The sequence below is a fragment of the Merops nubicus genome, unplaced genomic scaffold (assembly GCF_000691845.1).
Source record: "Merops nubicus isolate BGI_N331 unplaced genomic scaffold, ASM69184v1 scaffold4800, whole genome shotgun sequence".
Classification (NCBI taxonomy): Eukaryota; Metazoa; Chordata; class Aves; order Coraciiformes; family Meropidae; genus Merops; species Merops nubicus.
In genome coordinates, this window is record NW_008583425.1 from 146,459 (window position 1) to 162,381 (window position 15,923).

Consider the following 15,923-nt stretch of genomic DNA (forward strand, 5'->3'; position numbering starts at 1 on the left):
CTCCTCCTAAAATCCAGTCGACTTCTACCTTTAAATATCTGAAACAGCATAAAAGCCAAGGAGGGCCATTCCCACTTTCTGTTTTTCTTTATCCTAAGGGCCTATCACCTGACACAGCAGAGAAGAAACGGAAAATGGGCCTAAGCTATAAAGAACCACACTTGCTCATCTTCACCAGTGCCCTGCAAGGCATGGCCACGCTCCCACCCTGACCCTGGAGACAGTGACCTGGGCAGCACGGACGAGTGCTGTGGCTGGTGTCAGGCAGGCCCAGACCACGCAGCGCTGGCGAGCTCTGCCTCTGTCTGGGCCAGCTGGGTGTTCTGCCCTGCCACGGCCAGGGCTTCCGAGGGGCAACGGAACAGGGAAAAAAAGAAAGAAAAACAATTACAAGCAGGCCACAGCACCAGGGCTCTGGAGAACAGGGCCAGGCACAGCCCCACCACATGCAGCCTTCCTCTGGCCCCAACAGCTCCCATCTGGGGCTCGTAATAAATACAAGATGGGCTGCTTTGACACGCCCTCAGTGCAGGTCTCCTACCAGCACAGACCGAAGGGAATATTACAAGTAGTCCACCAAAAGACAGAGCCAGCCTCGATGGCTCACTTACAGCAGCCCTACCCTCACCGAGAGCTCAGACAACACAACAGTTTAGGTTATTTTAAATGATGTGTTGAAAGCACCTTATCCCAGACAAGAAAAAAGGAAATGAAAAAGCTGTTGTGTGTAATTAGCAGCTCCCTTTGATGAATCCTTTTCAACCCGACCACTTTTCTGTGAATACTTTGTTTCCTGAAGAACAATTTTGATGGAGCCAACACAGGCAGAACTTCAGAACAGGATTACAAGAGAGAAGATGAATTGTGAGTGACAGCACCCATTAACCCAGGCCAGAAAACGCTCCCTAATCGGCATTAACTCCTCAAATGCCTGATAGATAGCTCTAGCAAAGACCGATGTGAAGCCAAACTGAAGTTTTCCTTACTTTTAAGATCATACCATTCAGCATTTATTCCCCTCTTTCAAAAATATACACACTCAGTGCTCAGTACTTATGAACACCCTCTATCCAATTAATACCCCATTAAGCCGCCTGCCTGCAGTGACTTTATCCTCAGACCACTGTATGGTAGCTTTTAACTCCATAATACCCTGACATTATTACCATATTAGACTACAAGGGATTGATCCAAAGCTCATGGAGGTTAATGAGGGCTCATTAAACTTTGAATTAGGCCCTAACTGCTCAGCAAACATGAAGTGAAGTGAAACAGCACGTGTCAGATAAGATGTCAGAGGGCATAGTAAACTTTCAGGTGAAATACTGAATACTGCTCATGACAAAGGCAGGTAATAGCAGGAGATGTGTGGGGAAAGCAGCCCCGGGACAGAAGTATGATTATGTTACATCTGATATCAAGCAGAACAGATTTGTGCCTATATAAATTGATATTGCCTGGTCTGACTCTAATGTGATTTTGTCTTCATATGATTAGGCATAGCATAATATTGACATTATCACCTTCCTTCAGATTTTAGTCTTGAGTTTCAGCTAGAGAGTATTATACTAGAGACTTGAAATCAGTATGACTTCTTCCCTAATTACTGATTAATCAAGAGCTCAGGTTGCTTACATAAAGAGTCATGGGGAGAAGGAGGAAGTCTCATTAAGAACAAGAGGTTAAAAAAAAAAAAGAGGGATATTTAACAATTGGATGGATACAGAAAGAGAAGTAAAAGAGCAGATTTCTTAATAGCATGTTATACCTGAATGTTAAATTTTGTATTCATGTCTAATTAAAAAATTATAAGAAAATGTTTTAATACTGTCAGATACCATGGGTTATGGTTCAAAAAGAATAACAGAAAGTTTTTTTCCTTTTAATGACTGCAGAGTTACGTATACGTTGTGTCATTCTGTCCCTTAGGTGCTCAAAAGGCACAGCAGCTGCTTCATAAATTTTGAATTGCCTTTTCCTTTAGCATACAAAAATCTACACCATGAACATAACACTGTCTGAAAAATATTTGGTAAACCCAGAGAGTTGTTGGAAGTGCTTCCTCCGATATTTAAACTCCTCTCTTAACAGGAGTTTCCCTGCAAAAACAGATGCTAACGAACAGTGGGTTTGCCATCAAGCTGAATTTGAATGCTTTGGTGTAGCACTTTCTTTTTTCTATAGAGAAATTAAAAGGTGCATTTCCCAGCCCGAAAGAAAAATGCCACCTTGCTTCCCAGTTGTCTGCTTTCAAATAATAACTAACTGCTATAATCTTCCATAAAAGATTTATGCTCTGATGATGTCTGGTGGTTCTATTCTAATTTCTTTTTGTTAGTTGCAGCTGAATGACATTTACTGCTAAGAAAATTGTGTCATCTCTTCACTACAAACCACACCATTGAAAAATGTAAACTGGCCAAACATTTATTTTTGTTTTCCAATTTGGAGAAATCCCTTCAGAGGGCTGTGGATTAACTAACAACACTTTTTACTACCGATCTTAATTTCTTTCCGTCTCTCTACTAATGTGCTCCCTTCTAGTGACGTTACTTCAGAAATAACTCTGAACAGCTTGCAGGGTGGTCAGAAACATTGACTTCTACCTGCCACACTTTCCACAGCAGCGTGGAAACACAGCAGACTGGTCGTTTTGTATGCCCATAGTAACAGGGGCACTGCAGCTGGACCTCTTCCCCCAGAGGAGTTTCACTAGCAGAGGGGGCTGCTGGAAGACCACGGCTTGGTGGTTCCTCTAAAGGGCCAAACCACAGGCTCTATGTATGTCCAATCTTTCTCTAACACAACATGTGCCTTTCATTTTTTTGGAGAGAAACAACAAATTTGCATAGCCTTTCTCCTTCCTTAAACCGCCCTACTTTTTACAACAATAAAATTAACTTCTTTACTTAAACAAACCTTATAGCTTACAAAGCCTTGGAGTACAAACCAAACAAGTCAACCACAAAACAGCCTGAAAGGGCTATAAACCCAAGCACAGATGCAAAAACCTCCTCAGGTCATGCAACGTTTGGATTAAAATGAGTGGAGATCATGAGTGACAAAAAGATTCAGGAAGGTGAGCTGTCCCAGCAACATCTGCCAGCACTACAGCATTTAGGGGTCTGTTAATATTTCCACTAGCAAGCTTTGGGTTTAGGGGTTTATAACTTGAGTCATAGAGGCTTAGTCCTGTTTTCCAAAGCCCGATCCCCAATGTGGAATTACTCAGACAAAGCTTTGCTGTTGTGGTGAGCAGAGCCCACCCTAGGCAGGGATCGGCGTGCGGAAGATCTCGCGATGTAACGGAAAGCTCAGACTGCCCACGAGGGGCCTTGTGGGTGTGGCTTGTGCTATATAAGCAATTGCAGCTGCGCAATAAACGCCATTTGCAACATGCTTCATATTGAAGCCAGTGTCTGCTGATGGTACCCAACGGCAGAGGTTGGGTGGCAGAGATCCCGGGGATCGGGTGTCGGTAACGACACTTTGCAGGGGGAGGGCACACCCTGATGGCTTTCTATGACAGGGCTGAATAGGCTGCATGACTTTTTCCAGCTGTAAATCATACATATTTAAACACACACATGTACACATCCCAGAAACCATGCACAGATCTGAGGCAGGGAAGAAACCCCTTGTACACGTCACGCAGGATTTTTCTAAAACATCATCTTGCTAGAACAGTACAAGCTGAGTCCTCATCCTGCATCTCCTATCTCCTCACTTCCCCATCTACACCCAGGAACAGATCAGTGATGAAGCACAACCCTACAGAGCACAGGGCTCTGCCAAGGACACGCAGAAAAAAGAGACTGGCACTGCATAATGCTGTATTAGTTAATCCAGTAAGGTTCTACTCGTGTCCTGAGCTTCCACTCATTGATTAGACTCAGAAGAGCCACTGGAGCTACTTAAAAGGATGAAATTTAGGCACGTACTTAACATTTCTGCTGAATAAGGGCCAAAATGTTCAGTACCATCTGCAGATACCCAAACTGCCTTGGGTAAAACGTTTCCCTTAATATAATCCAAGGTTTTGTTTGTTTGTTTTTAAGTTGTCTAAATGTTCAGATAGGAGGAAAACTCCTTTAAATTAAGGAAATTAGCAACAAATAGGAATGTTATTTAAAATATGGTAATTATTAAAAATATGGTAAGAGCTATGGGAAAGAACAAATTGCAAAGCAACAGGGACTTTAAAAAAACTCTGGTAAAGTGCTGCACATCCACTCCTTCCAGCCCCATCATCTGACCATGGCTTACACCTCTCAGCAGTCTGCATTAGAGACAGCTGAGAAAGGATTTAGATGGTGACACCTTTATCACTGCAAATCTCAGCAGTTATAAATAAAACAATTAACTGCAGCAGTGAAAGCTTAAAATTAGCCCAAGAGTAAATTCTCTAAAATCTTAAAAGCTGACATCTGAAATTCCAGGGTGCTCAGTTTAATTCCTCAGTGGTTACAGACTAGCAAGAACATATGCAGTAGAAAGGAAAGAAAAAGTGTGGATGGGTTTTTTGCTTCCTATCTCATTCCAGCCTGATACAGTGAATTTCAGTTACAGCCTATCTGCCAAGGTTATATCTGCACCATCATTCCGCAAATCCAAACTCACACCCACACAGCACCACTGTGTCTTCGGGACTCCATTTCAACTCACCAAAGAAGTCAAGTCCCACAGTAACCTACTACTAATGTGGGTGATGAGTGTGAAATAATGAACTACTGCAGCAAAGAGGCAGATTGCAAGTTCTTTGTCTCAGCTTTCTTCATTACTACTACTTTACTTTGGAAAAGGCCAGGCCATAACCAAAGCTTTTTTTTTTCTAAGGAAATTAACCCACTGTTTTTGTGTACACTCTGTCTTTACAGATTTTCAATAGCTTTCATGAGCTGTGTTGTGCCTTCCTGTCGTTGCCTCTACACATTATGACAGCCTTACTGAGCGGCTATGACAGTGATCTCACTTTCTGGAGAGGATGAGGATGTAATGATATGTTGCAGTATGTGCAATGGAGTATTACAGCTAAATACTCTGTGGAGTGATTGATGAACTATTTTGCAGTCTGCCTGGTACGACAGTTTGAGGTGAAGGGCACTTATCCTTCTGTGGTTCCCACATTTCCTGCTCCCGAGGTGAACTTGGAGCTAAAAGTTGAGGACTGAATGGGGGTGGTGGTGGAGGAATTGACTGAGACCCAGGAGAGAAAGGGACCTGCTGCTTAGTCCCTGGATCACTGGGCACCTTCGATTCACTGTAAATACAAGCCTGTATATTAATTGACCCAAGGTGAGGGTGTAGCAGCTCAACTGAGACATAAAATGAAGTGATTGAATATAACCATCAACAGAAGATTTCAGAATACTCAATAAAACCTGAGTCCATTATGAAATTCTTCAAATAACCCAAGGACAAGCCCAGATGCTGATAACCAGAGAATGCTGCTCATGGCCATGGCAACAACTCTGTGGTCTTGAACAAAGCCACTCAACTTTGCTGCCTTGGTTTCATATTTGTGAAAAACTGACAATCCTCACTCATGTTAACAGGTTGAAAAGATCAGATCCTGTACAGGAAAAATACCTAAGCAAAGACTGTAAGCACCTAACTTACAATTTTTATTTAACAAGTAGCACTTGGTGGTAGGGTCACAAATACCTGCCAGTAAAACCCACCCCACTGCCTCACAGGGATGCTGAATGACTGCAAAAGAGTTTAAAACATCACAGATGAGGTCAGACCAAAGTTCTGTAACCCCAGTGCCCTCTCAGTTTGACTCACTGCACCCCAGATTTTCACTGTCCTTCGTTCTTCATTTCTCCATTTTTTGTGTTTCCAAAATTGGTAGCTACCTGATGGCTTTCCTCTCTAGGAATGCATTAACTCAAATCTGACCAGGTTTGGACCAACAGTAGGTGGGATGCACGTGGTTGTAAATTTTAAGACAACAAGTGCCATGCGCAAACACTGATCCTGTAATGACGGCACCTGACTTTAACCCATACAACCAACCAAAAAATGCAGCATCCTGTGATTAGGTTTAAACATGAAGAAAATAATAAACCTTGTCAATTAATTTTGAGACTTTTGAAATTCCACGCTGAAACTTCCCGATCAGAGTGGGAGCTGTCTCACTGCTGCCACATGTCTTCTGAGAATCTCATTTTTTACATTTTGTGGGAAATTAAAAATCGTTTCCCTTTCTTCCATGCAACTGAGATTATATTTGGTGGGAATTTATGACTCTCATATCACACAGCATTTTATGATTTAATGTTTCGGGTTTTTTTATTATTTAGTGGGGCTTTTTTTCACTCATGTTACTATTCCCAAAGCATCCTGGAAAATGGTAAAATCTCAAGGGCAGTATTTTTAGTTGAACTGGGCAATGCGAGTCTTTGCTATTTGTCTGCAAAGTGTCGATCACCCCAAAATCCCAACTTCACTTATAATGGTTCTCCTTGAGCTGGTAACAAGGCCTGGCTGGCGAAACTAAATTCTCCAGTAATACACTGACAAACTCAAAACCACAAAGCACCAAATTCCTCCTCAGTCTGGATTTGAATGCATAAATAAATAAGGCTCTTGCATTTATTTCTGCGAGAGGATTGTATTATTCCATTCTGCAATTATGGAGAAAATGCAGAGCACAGGCAAGATTTCGTGTCAGGGTTTTTGCTGCAAGACTTATGTCAGTAGAAAGGCATTTGTGCTCTTGGGAATCAAAGTGAGATTCACCCATTTGTGGCAGGTGTTTTAAGCACTCAGCCTAACAATCTACCCACGCATGGCACTACAGCAATTTGACGACTAAATTAAATCTCTGAATATTAAATTAATGATGGAAATCTAAAATATTAATATATTCTAATTGAATATTCTCCGATAAATTATCTAGGCATTCTCAGCAATTTGATTTTACTTTCATTTCTTAAGGAACTTTCAGCTGCATAAATACAGCTATTAAAGCAATTCAAAAAGGGAACATTTTCTGCTCAGACAAGAGAACTCTAAACACAAAGAATCTAAAAATTTCTTTCATATGATTGATTAAATCATAGAGCCCAAGACAGCTGAATCATTAAATGACTGCTTTCCTTCAGTCCCTCTGGCTTTAGCAAGGACAATATAAATTCCCCATGGGTCTGAATACAAGGACATACAATATGTATAATTACAGTATAGGCTTGAATGCTGTTGTAAGAGAATTTCAAATGATGCATTTATGCTGTAGCTGCACTTTTCAATCCATAGCGCTGTATGTGCATGTGAAGACCACAAAGCACTGGACATCTGCTTGCTTTGACCTAGATTCCAAAACAGTATGTGTTAGTGTAGCCCCACCAGCTTTGGTAGAGGTGCATCAGAGATGCATGAATTTACATCAGGATCTGGCCTTCTAGTTCTGTGCAGTGCTGGAGAGTAGACTGACATCTTCATATGCCAGGGACAATGAAAAGAAAAGAATGTAATTTGAGGAGTATACACAGTGTAGTATATGCTTAGGAACCTGTTCTAAACTGCATCTTTGTAAGAAATTTCAAATGGACATGTCAAGAAAGCAGCAATGCGCCGTATTTCCCTTTCTCCATTCATTCCAAGTCTGCCAAGTCCTGCTTTGGTAACACATGCACAGAGGACAGATCAATACCAGAGCCAAGACCGTTGCAATACGAATGCCTAATGAATAATTTTCCTGCTAATCCTTCTCTCTTTGGTGTCAGAATGGTTTGTGGCATGAAATTACAGTCAAGAGCCAAGAGTTTTTGCAATCTGCATCCTTTAACCAGCTTTCAAAAAAAAGGCTGTGCCTCTATAGAGCAACACAATATCCACAATGTCCCGTTTCCTCCCCACCCTCTGGGCTTACTCCTTATCTCTGCCTGTCTGCCACAATAAAGACCAAACTGCCTAATTTCTGAATTTCAGCTGGTGATGCTCTCAGGGGTACCAAAGATGAGAGGTACTGAGAGCCAGAGCCAGCAATTTTTTGTTTTCTGTTGTGTTTGGTAAGGCAAAAGAAACACTTGTTCCCGTGAAGAGCAAGGAAGACCTCGGCCTATTTGTAATCAAGGCTGTCTGCATGTCTCTCAGGAAAAGTAAGGTCTGATGTCCTCTGGGAAGCATTCGCAAGGCCTTTTCTCAACAAACCTTCTCTCACCACAGACAGATGCCATCTGTCTTGCAGCTGGGAGTTAATGGATTCTGAACTGCCAATTTCACAGCAGTAAGCAATGTGGTTGATAGAGGAGGCATAAGGGATTTCCTACAATAAAACTATTTAAAACAGCCCAGAGGTGCACGCTGAAATAGCCATGATGAGCAAAGGAAATGGCAATATTCAGGGCTGATGGTCCAAGCCAGTGGAGATTTTGCAGCTCAGTATACCTCATGTGTATCTCCAACACTGGGATTTTAAACTTTTGGAGAACTGCCTCACTACACCTTGCACCAGGATGGGCTATGGCACACCAACAGACTGGGGACCTCTTGCATGTGCTGTTAACATTTTTCATATCAAGTATCCAATTTCACTGTACAGCTTAACATGCTCAACCCGCCCATGAGTCCACCACGGGGTTTTCTAGTGCTTTAAGTGCTCTCTGCCCCATTAACATGCACCACGCCACACAAAACCCAACCAATTAACACCACCTCTGCTAAGGAGCAACGCAAGAGGCTTCAGGTACATTATATTCTGCCAACTTTCCAAACCACTTCAGGCCTTTCTGATTAAATTTACATAAAATGCATCCTTCCCTCTTACTCCCTGTTACACACACTCGATTATTTCTAGTATTCTTGTGCCTCAGATTACCAGGGCTTGGATAGGAGAGAGCATGCTGTGCCTGTCGCAGGCAATCAAGGCAGCCTGTAAGAGCACCAAGATCCTGCCTCAGTCACCCTCAGTGCATTTTCCAGCCCATGTAATAAGAACAGACAAGCTGTTTATCGTAAGAGATCTAATGGGCGAAACATTACATTTTCAAGTTTCAAGTTTAATAAAGGCAAGCTGGAAAAATAAGGGCCCATGCAGGTCAGGTTAGAGACAGGGGGATCATAAAAGCTCTAAGAAAGATCCTGGAGACAAAGTTGGAAGTTTGGGGTACTCATAAAGGTGAATGTGGTTGCAGTGGTCGACAGAGGAGCCCATCATCTACATGCTGGGTCCAAAGGCTGGTCCTGCACAGGACCCCTGGTCTCTTAAATGAATGGTTTTCATGCAGCCCAGTGCAACAGTCCAAGACTTCAGTCTTGAAAACTGACTTAAGATTGGCATTAGAAGAAGCTAGAGAATTGCATGTGGATCCAAAACTGAGACACTTGTTGAAGTTTGGAAGAGGATGAAATACAAGATTAGCTAATAGATAATCAGATAATAAAGAATTAGCTACACATGTAGCTAAAAAGGATGAGTCAGTGAGAAGATAGATGGCAAGGGTGCACCTATTTAATATATTATCTTAGTTGATCAGTGTGCCTGGATGAGTCATTTGCTTGGAGAAGGAGGGGGATTTCACATTGGTTTTGTATTTTTAATAGGCATTTTTATGGACCTCATAGTTATAATAATGAGACTACCTGACAATTAGTAATGAAATTATCCTCACTCCAGTAAAATATTTCACAGCATGTAAACTATTCCTAACACAAAAGTGGAAGTGAAGCACATGGAAATTAAACCCAAGATTTTCACAAATGTTTGCACAATAAGTAAGCATATATCAATAACATTTGATAACTGTTTTCTCAGCTCAAAAGACAAAACCAAAATTTGCAAAACATTTTTTTATACCAACAAAAATTATTTTTAGCTTATGTATGTCAGGCATTTATTTGAACTCTTTGAAGAATAAATGAATCTTTTCAGCAGCCAAAACTAATCAGAAATTCCTATTATTATTTTGTGCACACTATTTTTCTGAAATACATTTCCTAGTTAGTGTGGTTGATGCATATGAACAGACACGGATGTTCCTGTGAAAGAAAAAACCCTGTAATTAACAGAGGGTTTTTTTTTTTTGGCAGGGATAATGTTGTGACGTCTTCCATTTTATAAAAACTTTTTCATTTAATGTATTTTATCAGAATGAAATGGTTTAATGAGCAGAGAATTACAGCTGATCCCAGCTGAACCAGACAGGGCTGCTTTTTGAGGTATGTGGCTCCCATCAAGCTGCATTCACCTTTGCTATGATTTAAACTTCATTCAGGCACAGCCTTGCTAAAAATACTGACAAGTAACTAATCAACTTCCATAAAATGGAATTTTTACCTTCACAATAGGAAGTAGGAGAAGGAGGGAACCCAAAAGATTTGACTATGCATTACAAATTATTCTGACTTATAAAAACACAAATAGCAAGTGGTTCTATGAAAATGCACTTTTTTAAACACTTGTACTTTTTAATTATTTTTAATATTCATATTTTTCATGCCAATCCTTCCTCTTCTTGGAGGTAACCAGGACCAAAGACAGCATAATGGAGGGACTGGTTTCTGTTCATTATATCTATAAAATGTAAGCTCTAGCAGGGTTCTCTGGGCCGAAAAACATTCAGTGTCCAAAAAACATCAGGTTTGAACACATTATACATAGTTTTACAGAGAATTGTGACAGACTTCCTTCCGTACAAACGGGACCTGAGCTGCAACTTCACATGTGCACTTGTAGCTCCAGTTTGTGAGCAGATGGACACAAAAATATTCAGTGCCCAGTGAGCAAAAGCATGGGAAATCAGATCAAAACTGTTACCTAGATCTAGGAGACAGCAGAATGCTCCAGGGCAACCGGAAGATTATGTGGATGGAAATAATCAGTTAGTGCTGGTCTTTGAAGACATTGATTTGTCCTATTCTGTATAATTAAAGAGCAAAGTCTAAGAGGGGAAGCTGTAACTCCTGCTAGGAATCACCCAAGCTTCACATTGAGGGGCCAGCAAATGGGCCAGGAGTAGCAGACGAGGAGAAACTCAACTCAAGCATGAAACATCAGGGGTCTCATGCTTAATCAAGTTGCACTCTTATATGATCTTCCCTGCCATTACAATACTTTATGGCAGGTGAAAAGGGAAGCAGCCCTTCGTATGCCATTTCTTTCTTCCCCACCCCATTTTTTACTTCAGTGTCTTCTCTAGCATCTCTGTTTAAAAACTTCAGTGGAATATGTTGCTGAAAATATGAGAGCTCTGCTTTTCCATCAGCTAGGTTATCTTTCCAAGGTTACTGGTAGTTTAAGTGATGAATATCAATTTATCTGTACCTATATAAAATTTATTATTTGTCACTTTCATTAATACTGGAGTTTTGCATTCCTAAGTCCTCTGTTTCGTCTCCAGACTGTAGGGGGAAAAAATGTCACACAGATTTCAGTCCCTATAAATCAACAAATTTGCCGTAGTAAGCTAGTGCCAAGTTGTCCTCTTGCTGTCTAGTCAAAGCTCAAAAGAAATCCTCAGGGACTGGGACAGGGCACAAGTTCATTTTGGAAGTACTCTGCGTACTTTTCACATCAATTCAGGAATTAATCTGAATTACTAATATGATATAGGAAGATACTTTTGACACATCAGGTTATTCAGATATTTCTTCGATTTAGTAGGACAATATGTTAATGAGCTCCATACCTATCACTGCTGACCACACAAAGACTCCTTGGCTTTCCTCCCTGTTTTCCAGGACAGACACAAAAACATTTGCCAGCGGCTACTTCTTTATTTCTCATTGTACTTCTCTAATTGCACAAAGAAATGAGACCAACAATTCAAGTTTACCCAATACCTGGTGACTTGGGAATGTGCACCTTCAGTCACTGCGTGAGTCACTGCAAAGTTCACCTGAACTTCTAAGGGACTCAAGAAGCTCCCTTCCTCCTCCTGGACATGGGCTGTGCAGAAGAGTATCAGCTAATGACTGTGAAACAGCAAATGATGACAACTCACTTCAATCCAGGCACTGTTTCAAGATGACTAGGTGAACTTCTTGAGAAGGGATGCCAATGACACACCACTGTTGCTCAAAAGAGGTCCTGAAATTTTATAATTGTACCCATTTTCTTCAAAGAGGGAGTTGAAAAAGTCTGCCGGGGAATTCTTTTTTTACAGCCCATCTTTCTACGGCTCCAAAAACTGAAACCAGCACCCGCAAGAGAAATAGCAACATGTATTTGTATTTTGCTAACGCTTATAAACAGCAGTAACATATCCACCAAACGCCACGTCAAAGGCACCTTTTCCCTTCTTTTCTTTTTTTTCCCTGTCATCCAAGCCGAGGGCCTGTGCTTGGAGCCAGACCGCACACACCACGCGCCTGGGCCGCAAAGGCTGCCTCACTAGACCCACTGCGAGGTGACCGTTGTTGTTGTTGTTATTATTATTATTATAGTCTCTTTTTAACTCACCCGAACCAGCTGCTGTGGAAAGGGTCCCCTGGAGTTCTCGGGCACGTTGATGGGCGGAATGACCCAGTCTCTCTTTTGGCGCCGCAGGCCACTGGGGTGCTGGCGCCAGGGCAGCAGCGTGTCGCTCTGCTGCGGCGCCGCCTCCCCAGGCACCGCTTTTCTTCCCTTCGGCTGTTTTGGGAGCAAAAAAGCAACACCAGTTAGCTCCTGTCTCGCTTCTTAGGACCCCTCCCAACCGTGGCGCTTCCCTGCGCCCAAACCGTCACACGTAACCGTGAAAATTATTGTTGTTAATATGATGTATTTCTGCATCAAAAAGACACAATATGCTTTACTGGCATCTCTGCCGCCACTTCGTTTTCACAAATATATGGAGCTTTCACTCTCAAATCAAGATGTCTCCCACAATATATCGTCTTCATTACACCAGCTGCAGGGAGATTTAGCAGCACCTCAAAGTAAAGAAGTTTCTGCAAATTTCTAATAAATGCAACCTATCAGAACACACAAAAAGGCCTTAGAGTCTGTCACGGGTCCTGTTTTATAGCAGGGAGTGACCCTGATGCTTGGCACTAGCAGGGTTACAGTAACCTGCACTCTGTGGCTCTGCAGAGGCACCCTGCCCCAACCAAAGAAACCACAATCAGAGGGAGAGTCAGCTCCATGCCTCCAAAGGTGAATTAGTTCAACTTCTTAGTGCTTCACGATGAATGACCTTTGTTTCAGAGCTGGGTTTTGAACACAGATCCCATATACACATCTGCCCACACAGCCTGCAAAGTGTAACACATCTCAGTCAGTAAACATTATTTTCAATATTCGGGGCACCTTGGAGTCCTTCTTTCTGACTTTTTTTTTCTGTTAAACTACAGATTCTGCCCATGGCACGGCATACTTTGGTGTGGGACACATTAAAATGCAGTGGTATAAAAACAGAAATGGGGGGACCATTGGTAGGACTTTAATGAATCTTGTTCATTATTACAAAATTTCCACCTTATAGAATGATGAATCAATGAAATGCAGATTTGGAGAGGCTCTGCAGAGGTTACCCTGTTCCAACACTTAAATTCTAGGATTCCAGAAAGTCTGCAGAAAATATAACTAACAAAGATGCTTTTTTACCACATGGTGACCTGCATTGCCACCAAAAAACATTAAAATTTTAATAAATCAGAAAGACTGAAAGCCACATTCTCTTTATTTGAGTTAAGGTCCAATGAGAACACTATACTCTGGATTTTTATTTTTTTATTTTTTTATTTTTTTTTAAAAATCCCCACCAAAACCTAGAGCCCCAAAACCCAAGAACACTGTAAGAAAAACCCTCAAAGTATTTTCTGAGGCTCCTGCAATTTTAAACCACACTCACTTTTTGTCTTGCTCCAAAAGTACAAATGCAAACATCCTAGAAACATTTGCAAGCAGTTATCTGCAGGCACTGATTTCAGTGGGAATTGCTGCTTCGGGGTTTATAGTTTGATGTAAATCCATCTATTAGCACATTTCAGTTCTTGATCTGGAAGTTCAGTGAAGCAGGCAGTCACCTTAAAACTACATAGTATATGAAAAGTAATTAGTATGTGAAATGGAGTGGTGGCTCCAAAGCTGTGTGGACCTTCTGGGTGCTGGGAGTTGGGCACAGCAGCAAGGAGGCCACTCTCACAGCTCTGATCTGTTACCCATGGAGGGCAGACATCCACTGGCTGCTATGGCTGGAAGCATTTGTGCAAAAATGCAGCTTTTTTTACTGCAAACCTTAAAACGGAGCCACTTTCAGAGCTGAATTTTCACAGTACAGACAAATATGGTCTTTTTCAGTCACACATACAGCCATGTTTCCCAAATCCTCTCTCACGCTACCTCATGCCACCGAGGTGACTGCTGTTTTGTGTTTGCCTCAGTGTTGTTTTATACACCTTCAACAAGCATCATCACTAAGCTGCTGCAAGATCACTACACTGCTGTTCAATATTTAGATGCTGTTCTAAAAATACTCACTTAAGTGTGTAATGAACAAAGAAACAGCATCATGTGGCACTGGGAGACTTTCTCAGGATATTGGTAGGTACTGTTGAGCTCCTCCTTCCTATGGGATGCAATATGCTACCACTGATAGAGTTTTAATCTAAAAAGGGTTTTATCACCAGGAAAGAGATCTTTTCTGAACACTGATGAAAACAATATTATCTAAAGAATATACCTAGAAATTAATGTCAACATGAAATAGGACTACCAGACATGAGCTGTGGAAAAGTGGATATCCCCCTTAATTGGCTTGTGATCCTCAAACGGGGATCCTTTGAGAGCAGGTATTTGGATCAGTTTATATAATTGGCAAGTGAGCGTGGGGACAGATTATGAAAGGATGGTCAAATAATTTGTGCTCTGCTGAGTTTACACAGTGGAATGAGTCTGAACTAAAGACAGACTTGAGAATTAACACAATTCCCAAAGCTCCATGTATACTGAAATAATTAGTGTCAGCTCAGCAAGGCAGTACCAGCCTTTTTAGTCTGTATGAAATATTTGCTGGCAGGTGACTAGACAGTGACTAGCTTGCTTGTCACTCTTGATGATGTTTTCCTGTTTTCCTACATTAGAATAAATCATCAACGTGACTCTGAATTTGGTATGCAGAATTTCAAAAGCTTCTTGCAACAACAATTTTTTTTTTTTTAAACAACATCTCTTTTTTATCTTCATTTGTTGACGATGCATTCTCATGACCCTAATTTCTCTGGTGTTGTTCAAATACGTTGTACATGTTTTCTGCTGTTTAAAAGCTGTGAGACAAATGCAGTAACAAAGTCTGGTGAGCACAAATGCCAGAACTATTCAGATCTCTGACTGAAACATCCCAGAACATCTCTGGAATAACAGCAATGACTGAGAGCCCCCAGAAAACTCTCCTGTACTTTTGAGTTTGCAAGGATCTAAAGTTCAACTGAAAAGCAGAATGTGACACCAAATTAAATTCATTATAAAATACAGCTTCCAAATCTGTTTTTGCTGAATAACAGTTTTTACTAAGATAACAACTGCTCCTTCTCTCATGGCCTTACTGGCCATATGCTTTACAGAAGCTCAGGCAGACGTTTCCAAAAGATAAAATGTTCCTCTACCTTTTGTCGTGTCATCAGAACACAATCTGTGCCTAGTCCTTCTCACAGTCAAATCCAGCACCTCTAGTGCTACCGCTTCAGGGTAGCTTCCCTCCCATCGCTTTTGTGAGGTGCCATCACTATTGTGATGGAAGGATGACAGGCAGCAAAAGAGAAGCCAGTCCATGAAACATGCTCAGTGGAAAACAAAATCCACTCTCCATTCTGAAAATTATAGGGTGACATTAATAATTCGTTACAACAGGATCAAAGACCAAACATGGAACATGTGACCATGGTCTTTGGCAATACACAGACAACTAAACAAGGATATAAAATAGTCAGATAAATCAGTAATTATGCCTCTCTGTTACTTTAGGACACAGATAAGCTAGAGAAATACAGCTGAACCA

The 15,923-nt window shown here is 41.3% G+C and overlaps 1 protein-coding gene across 1 annotated transcript in view; it reads right to left on the minus strand.

Annotated features, from left to right (window-relative positions):
• CDH4 (cadherin 4, type 1, R-cadherin (retinal)) overlaps positions 1-15,923 on the minus strand; it is a gene marked incomplete at its 5' end in the record, with an annotated part of 174,111 nt that overhangs the window by 146,055 nt on the left and 12,133 nt on the right. Inside the window, one exon of the mRNA XM_008940541.1 lies at positions 12,407-12,577. Within this exon, the coding sequence (XP_008938789.1) occupies positions 12,407-12,577 (171 nt within the window). The remainder of the gene's footprint in view (positions 1-12,406; positions 12,578-15,923) is intronic.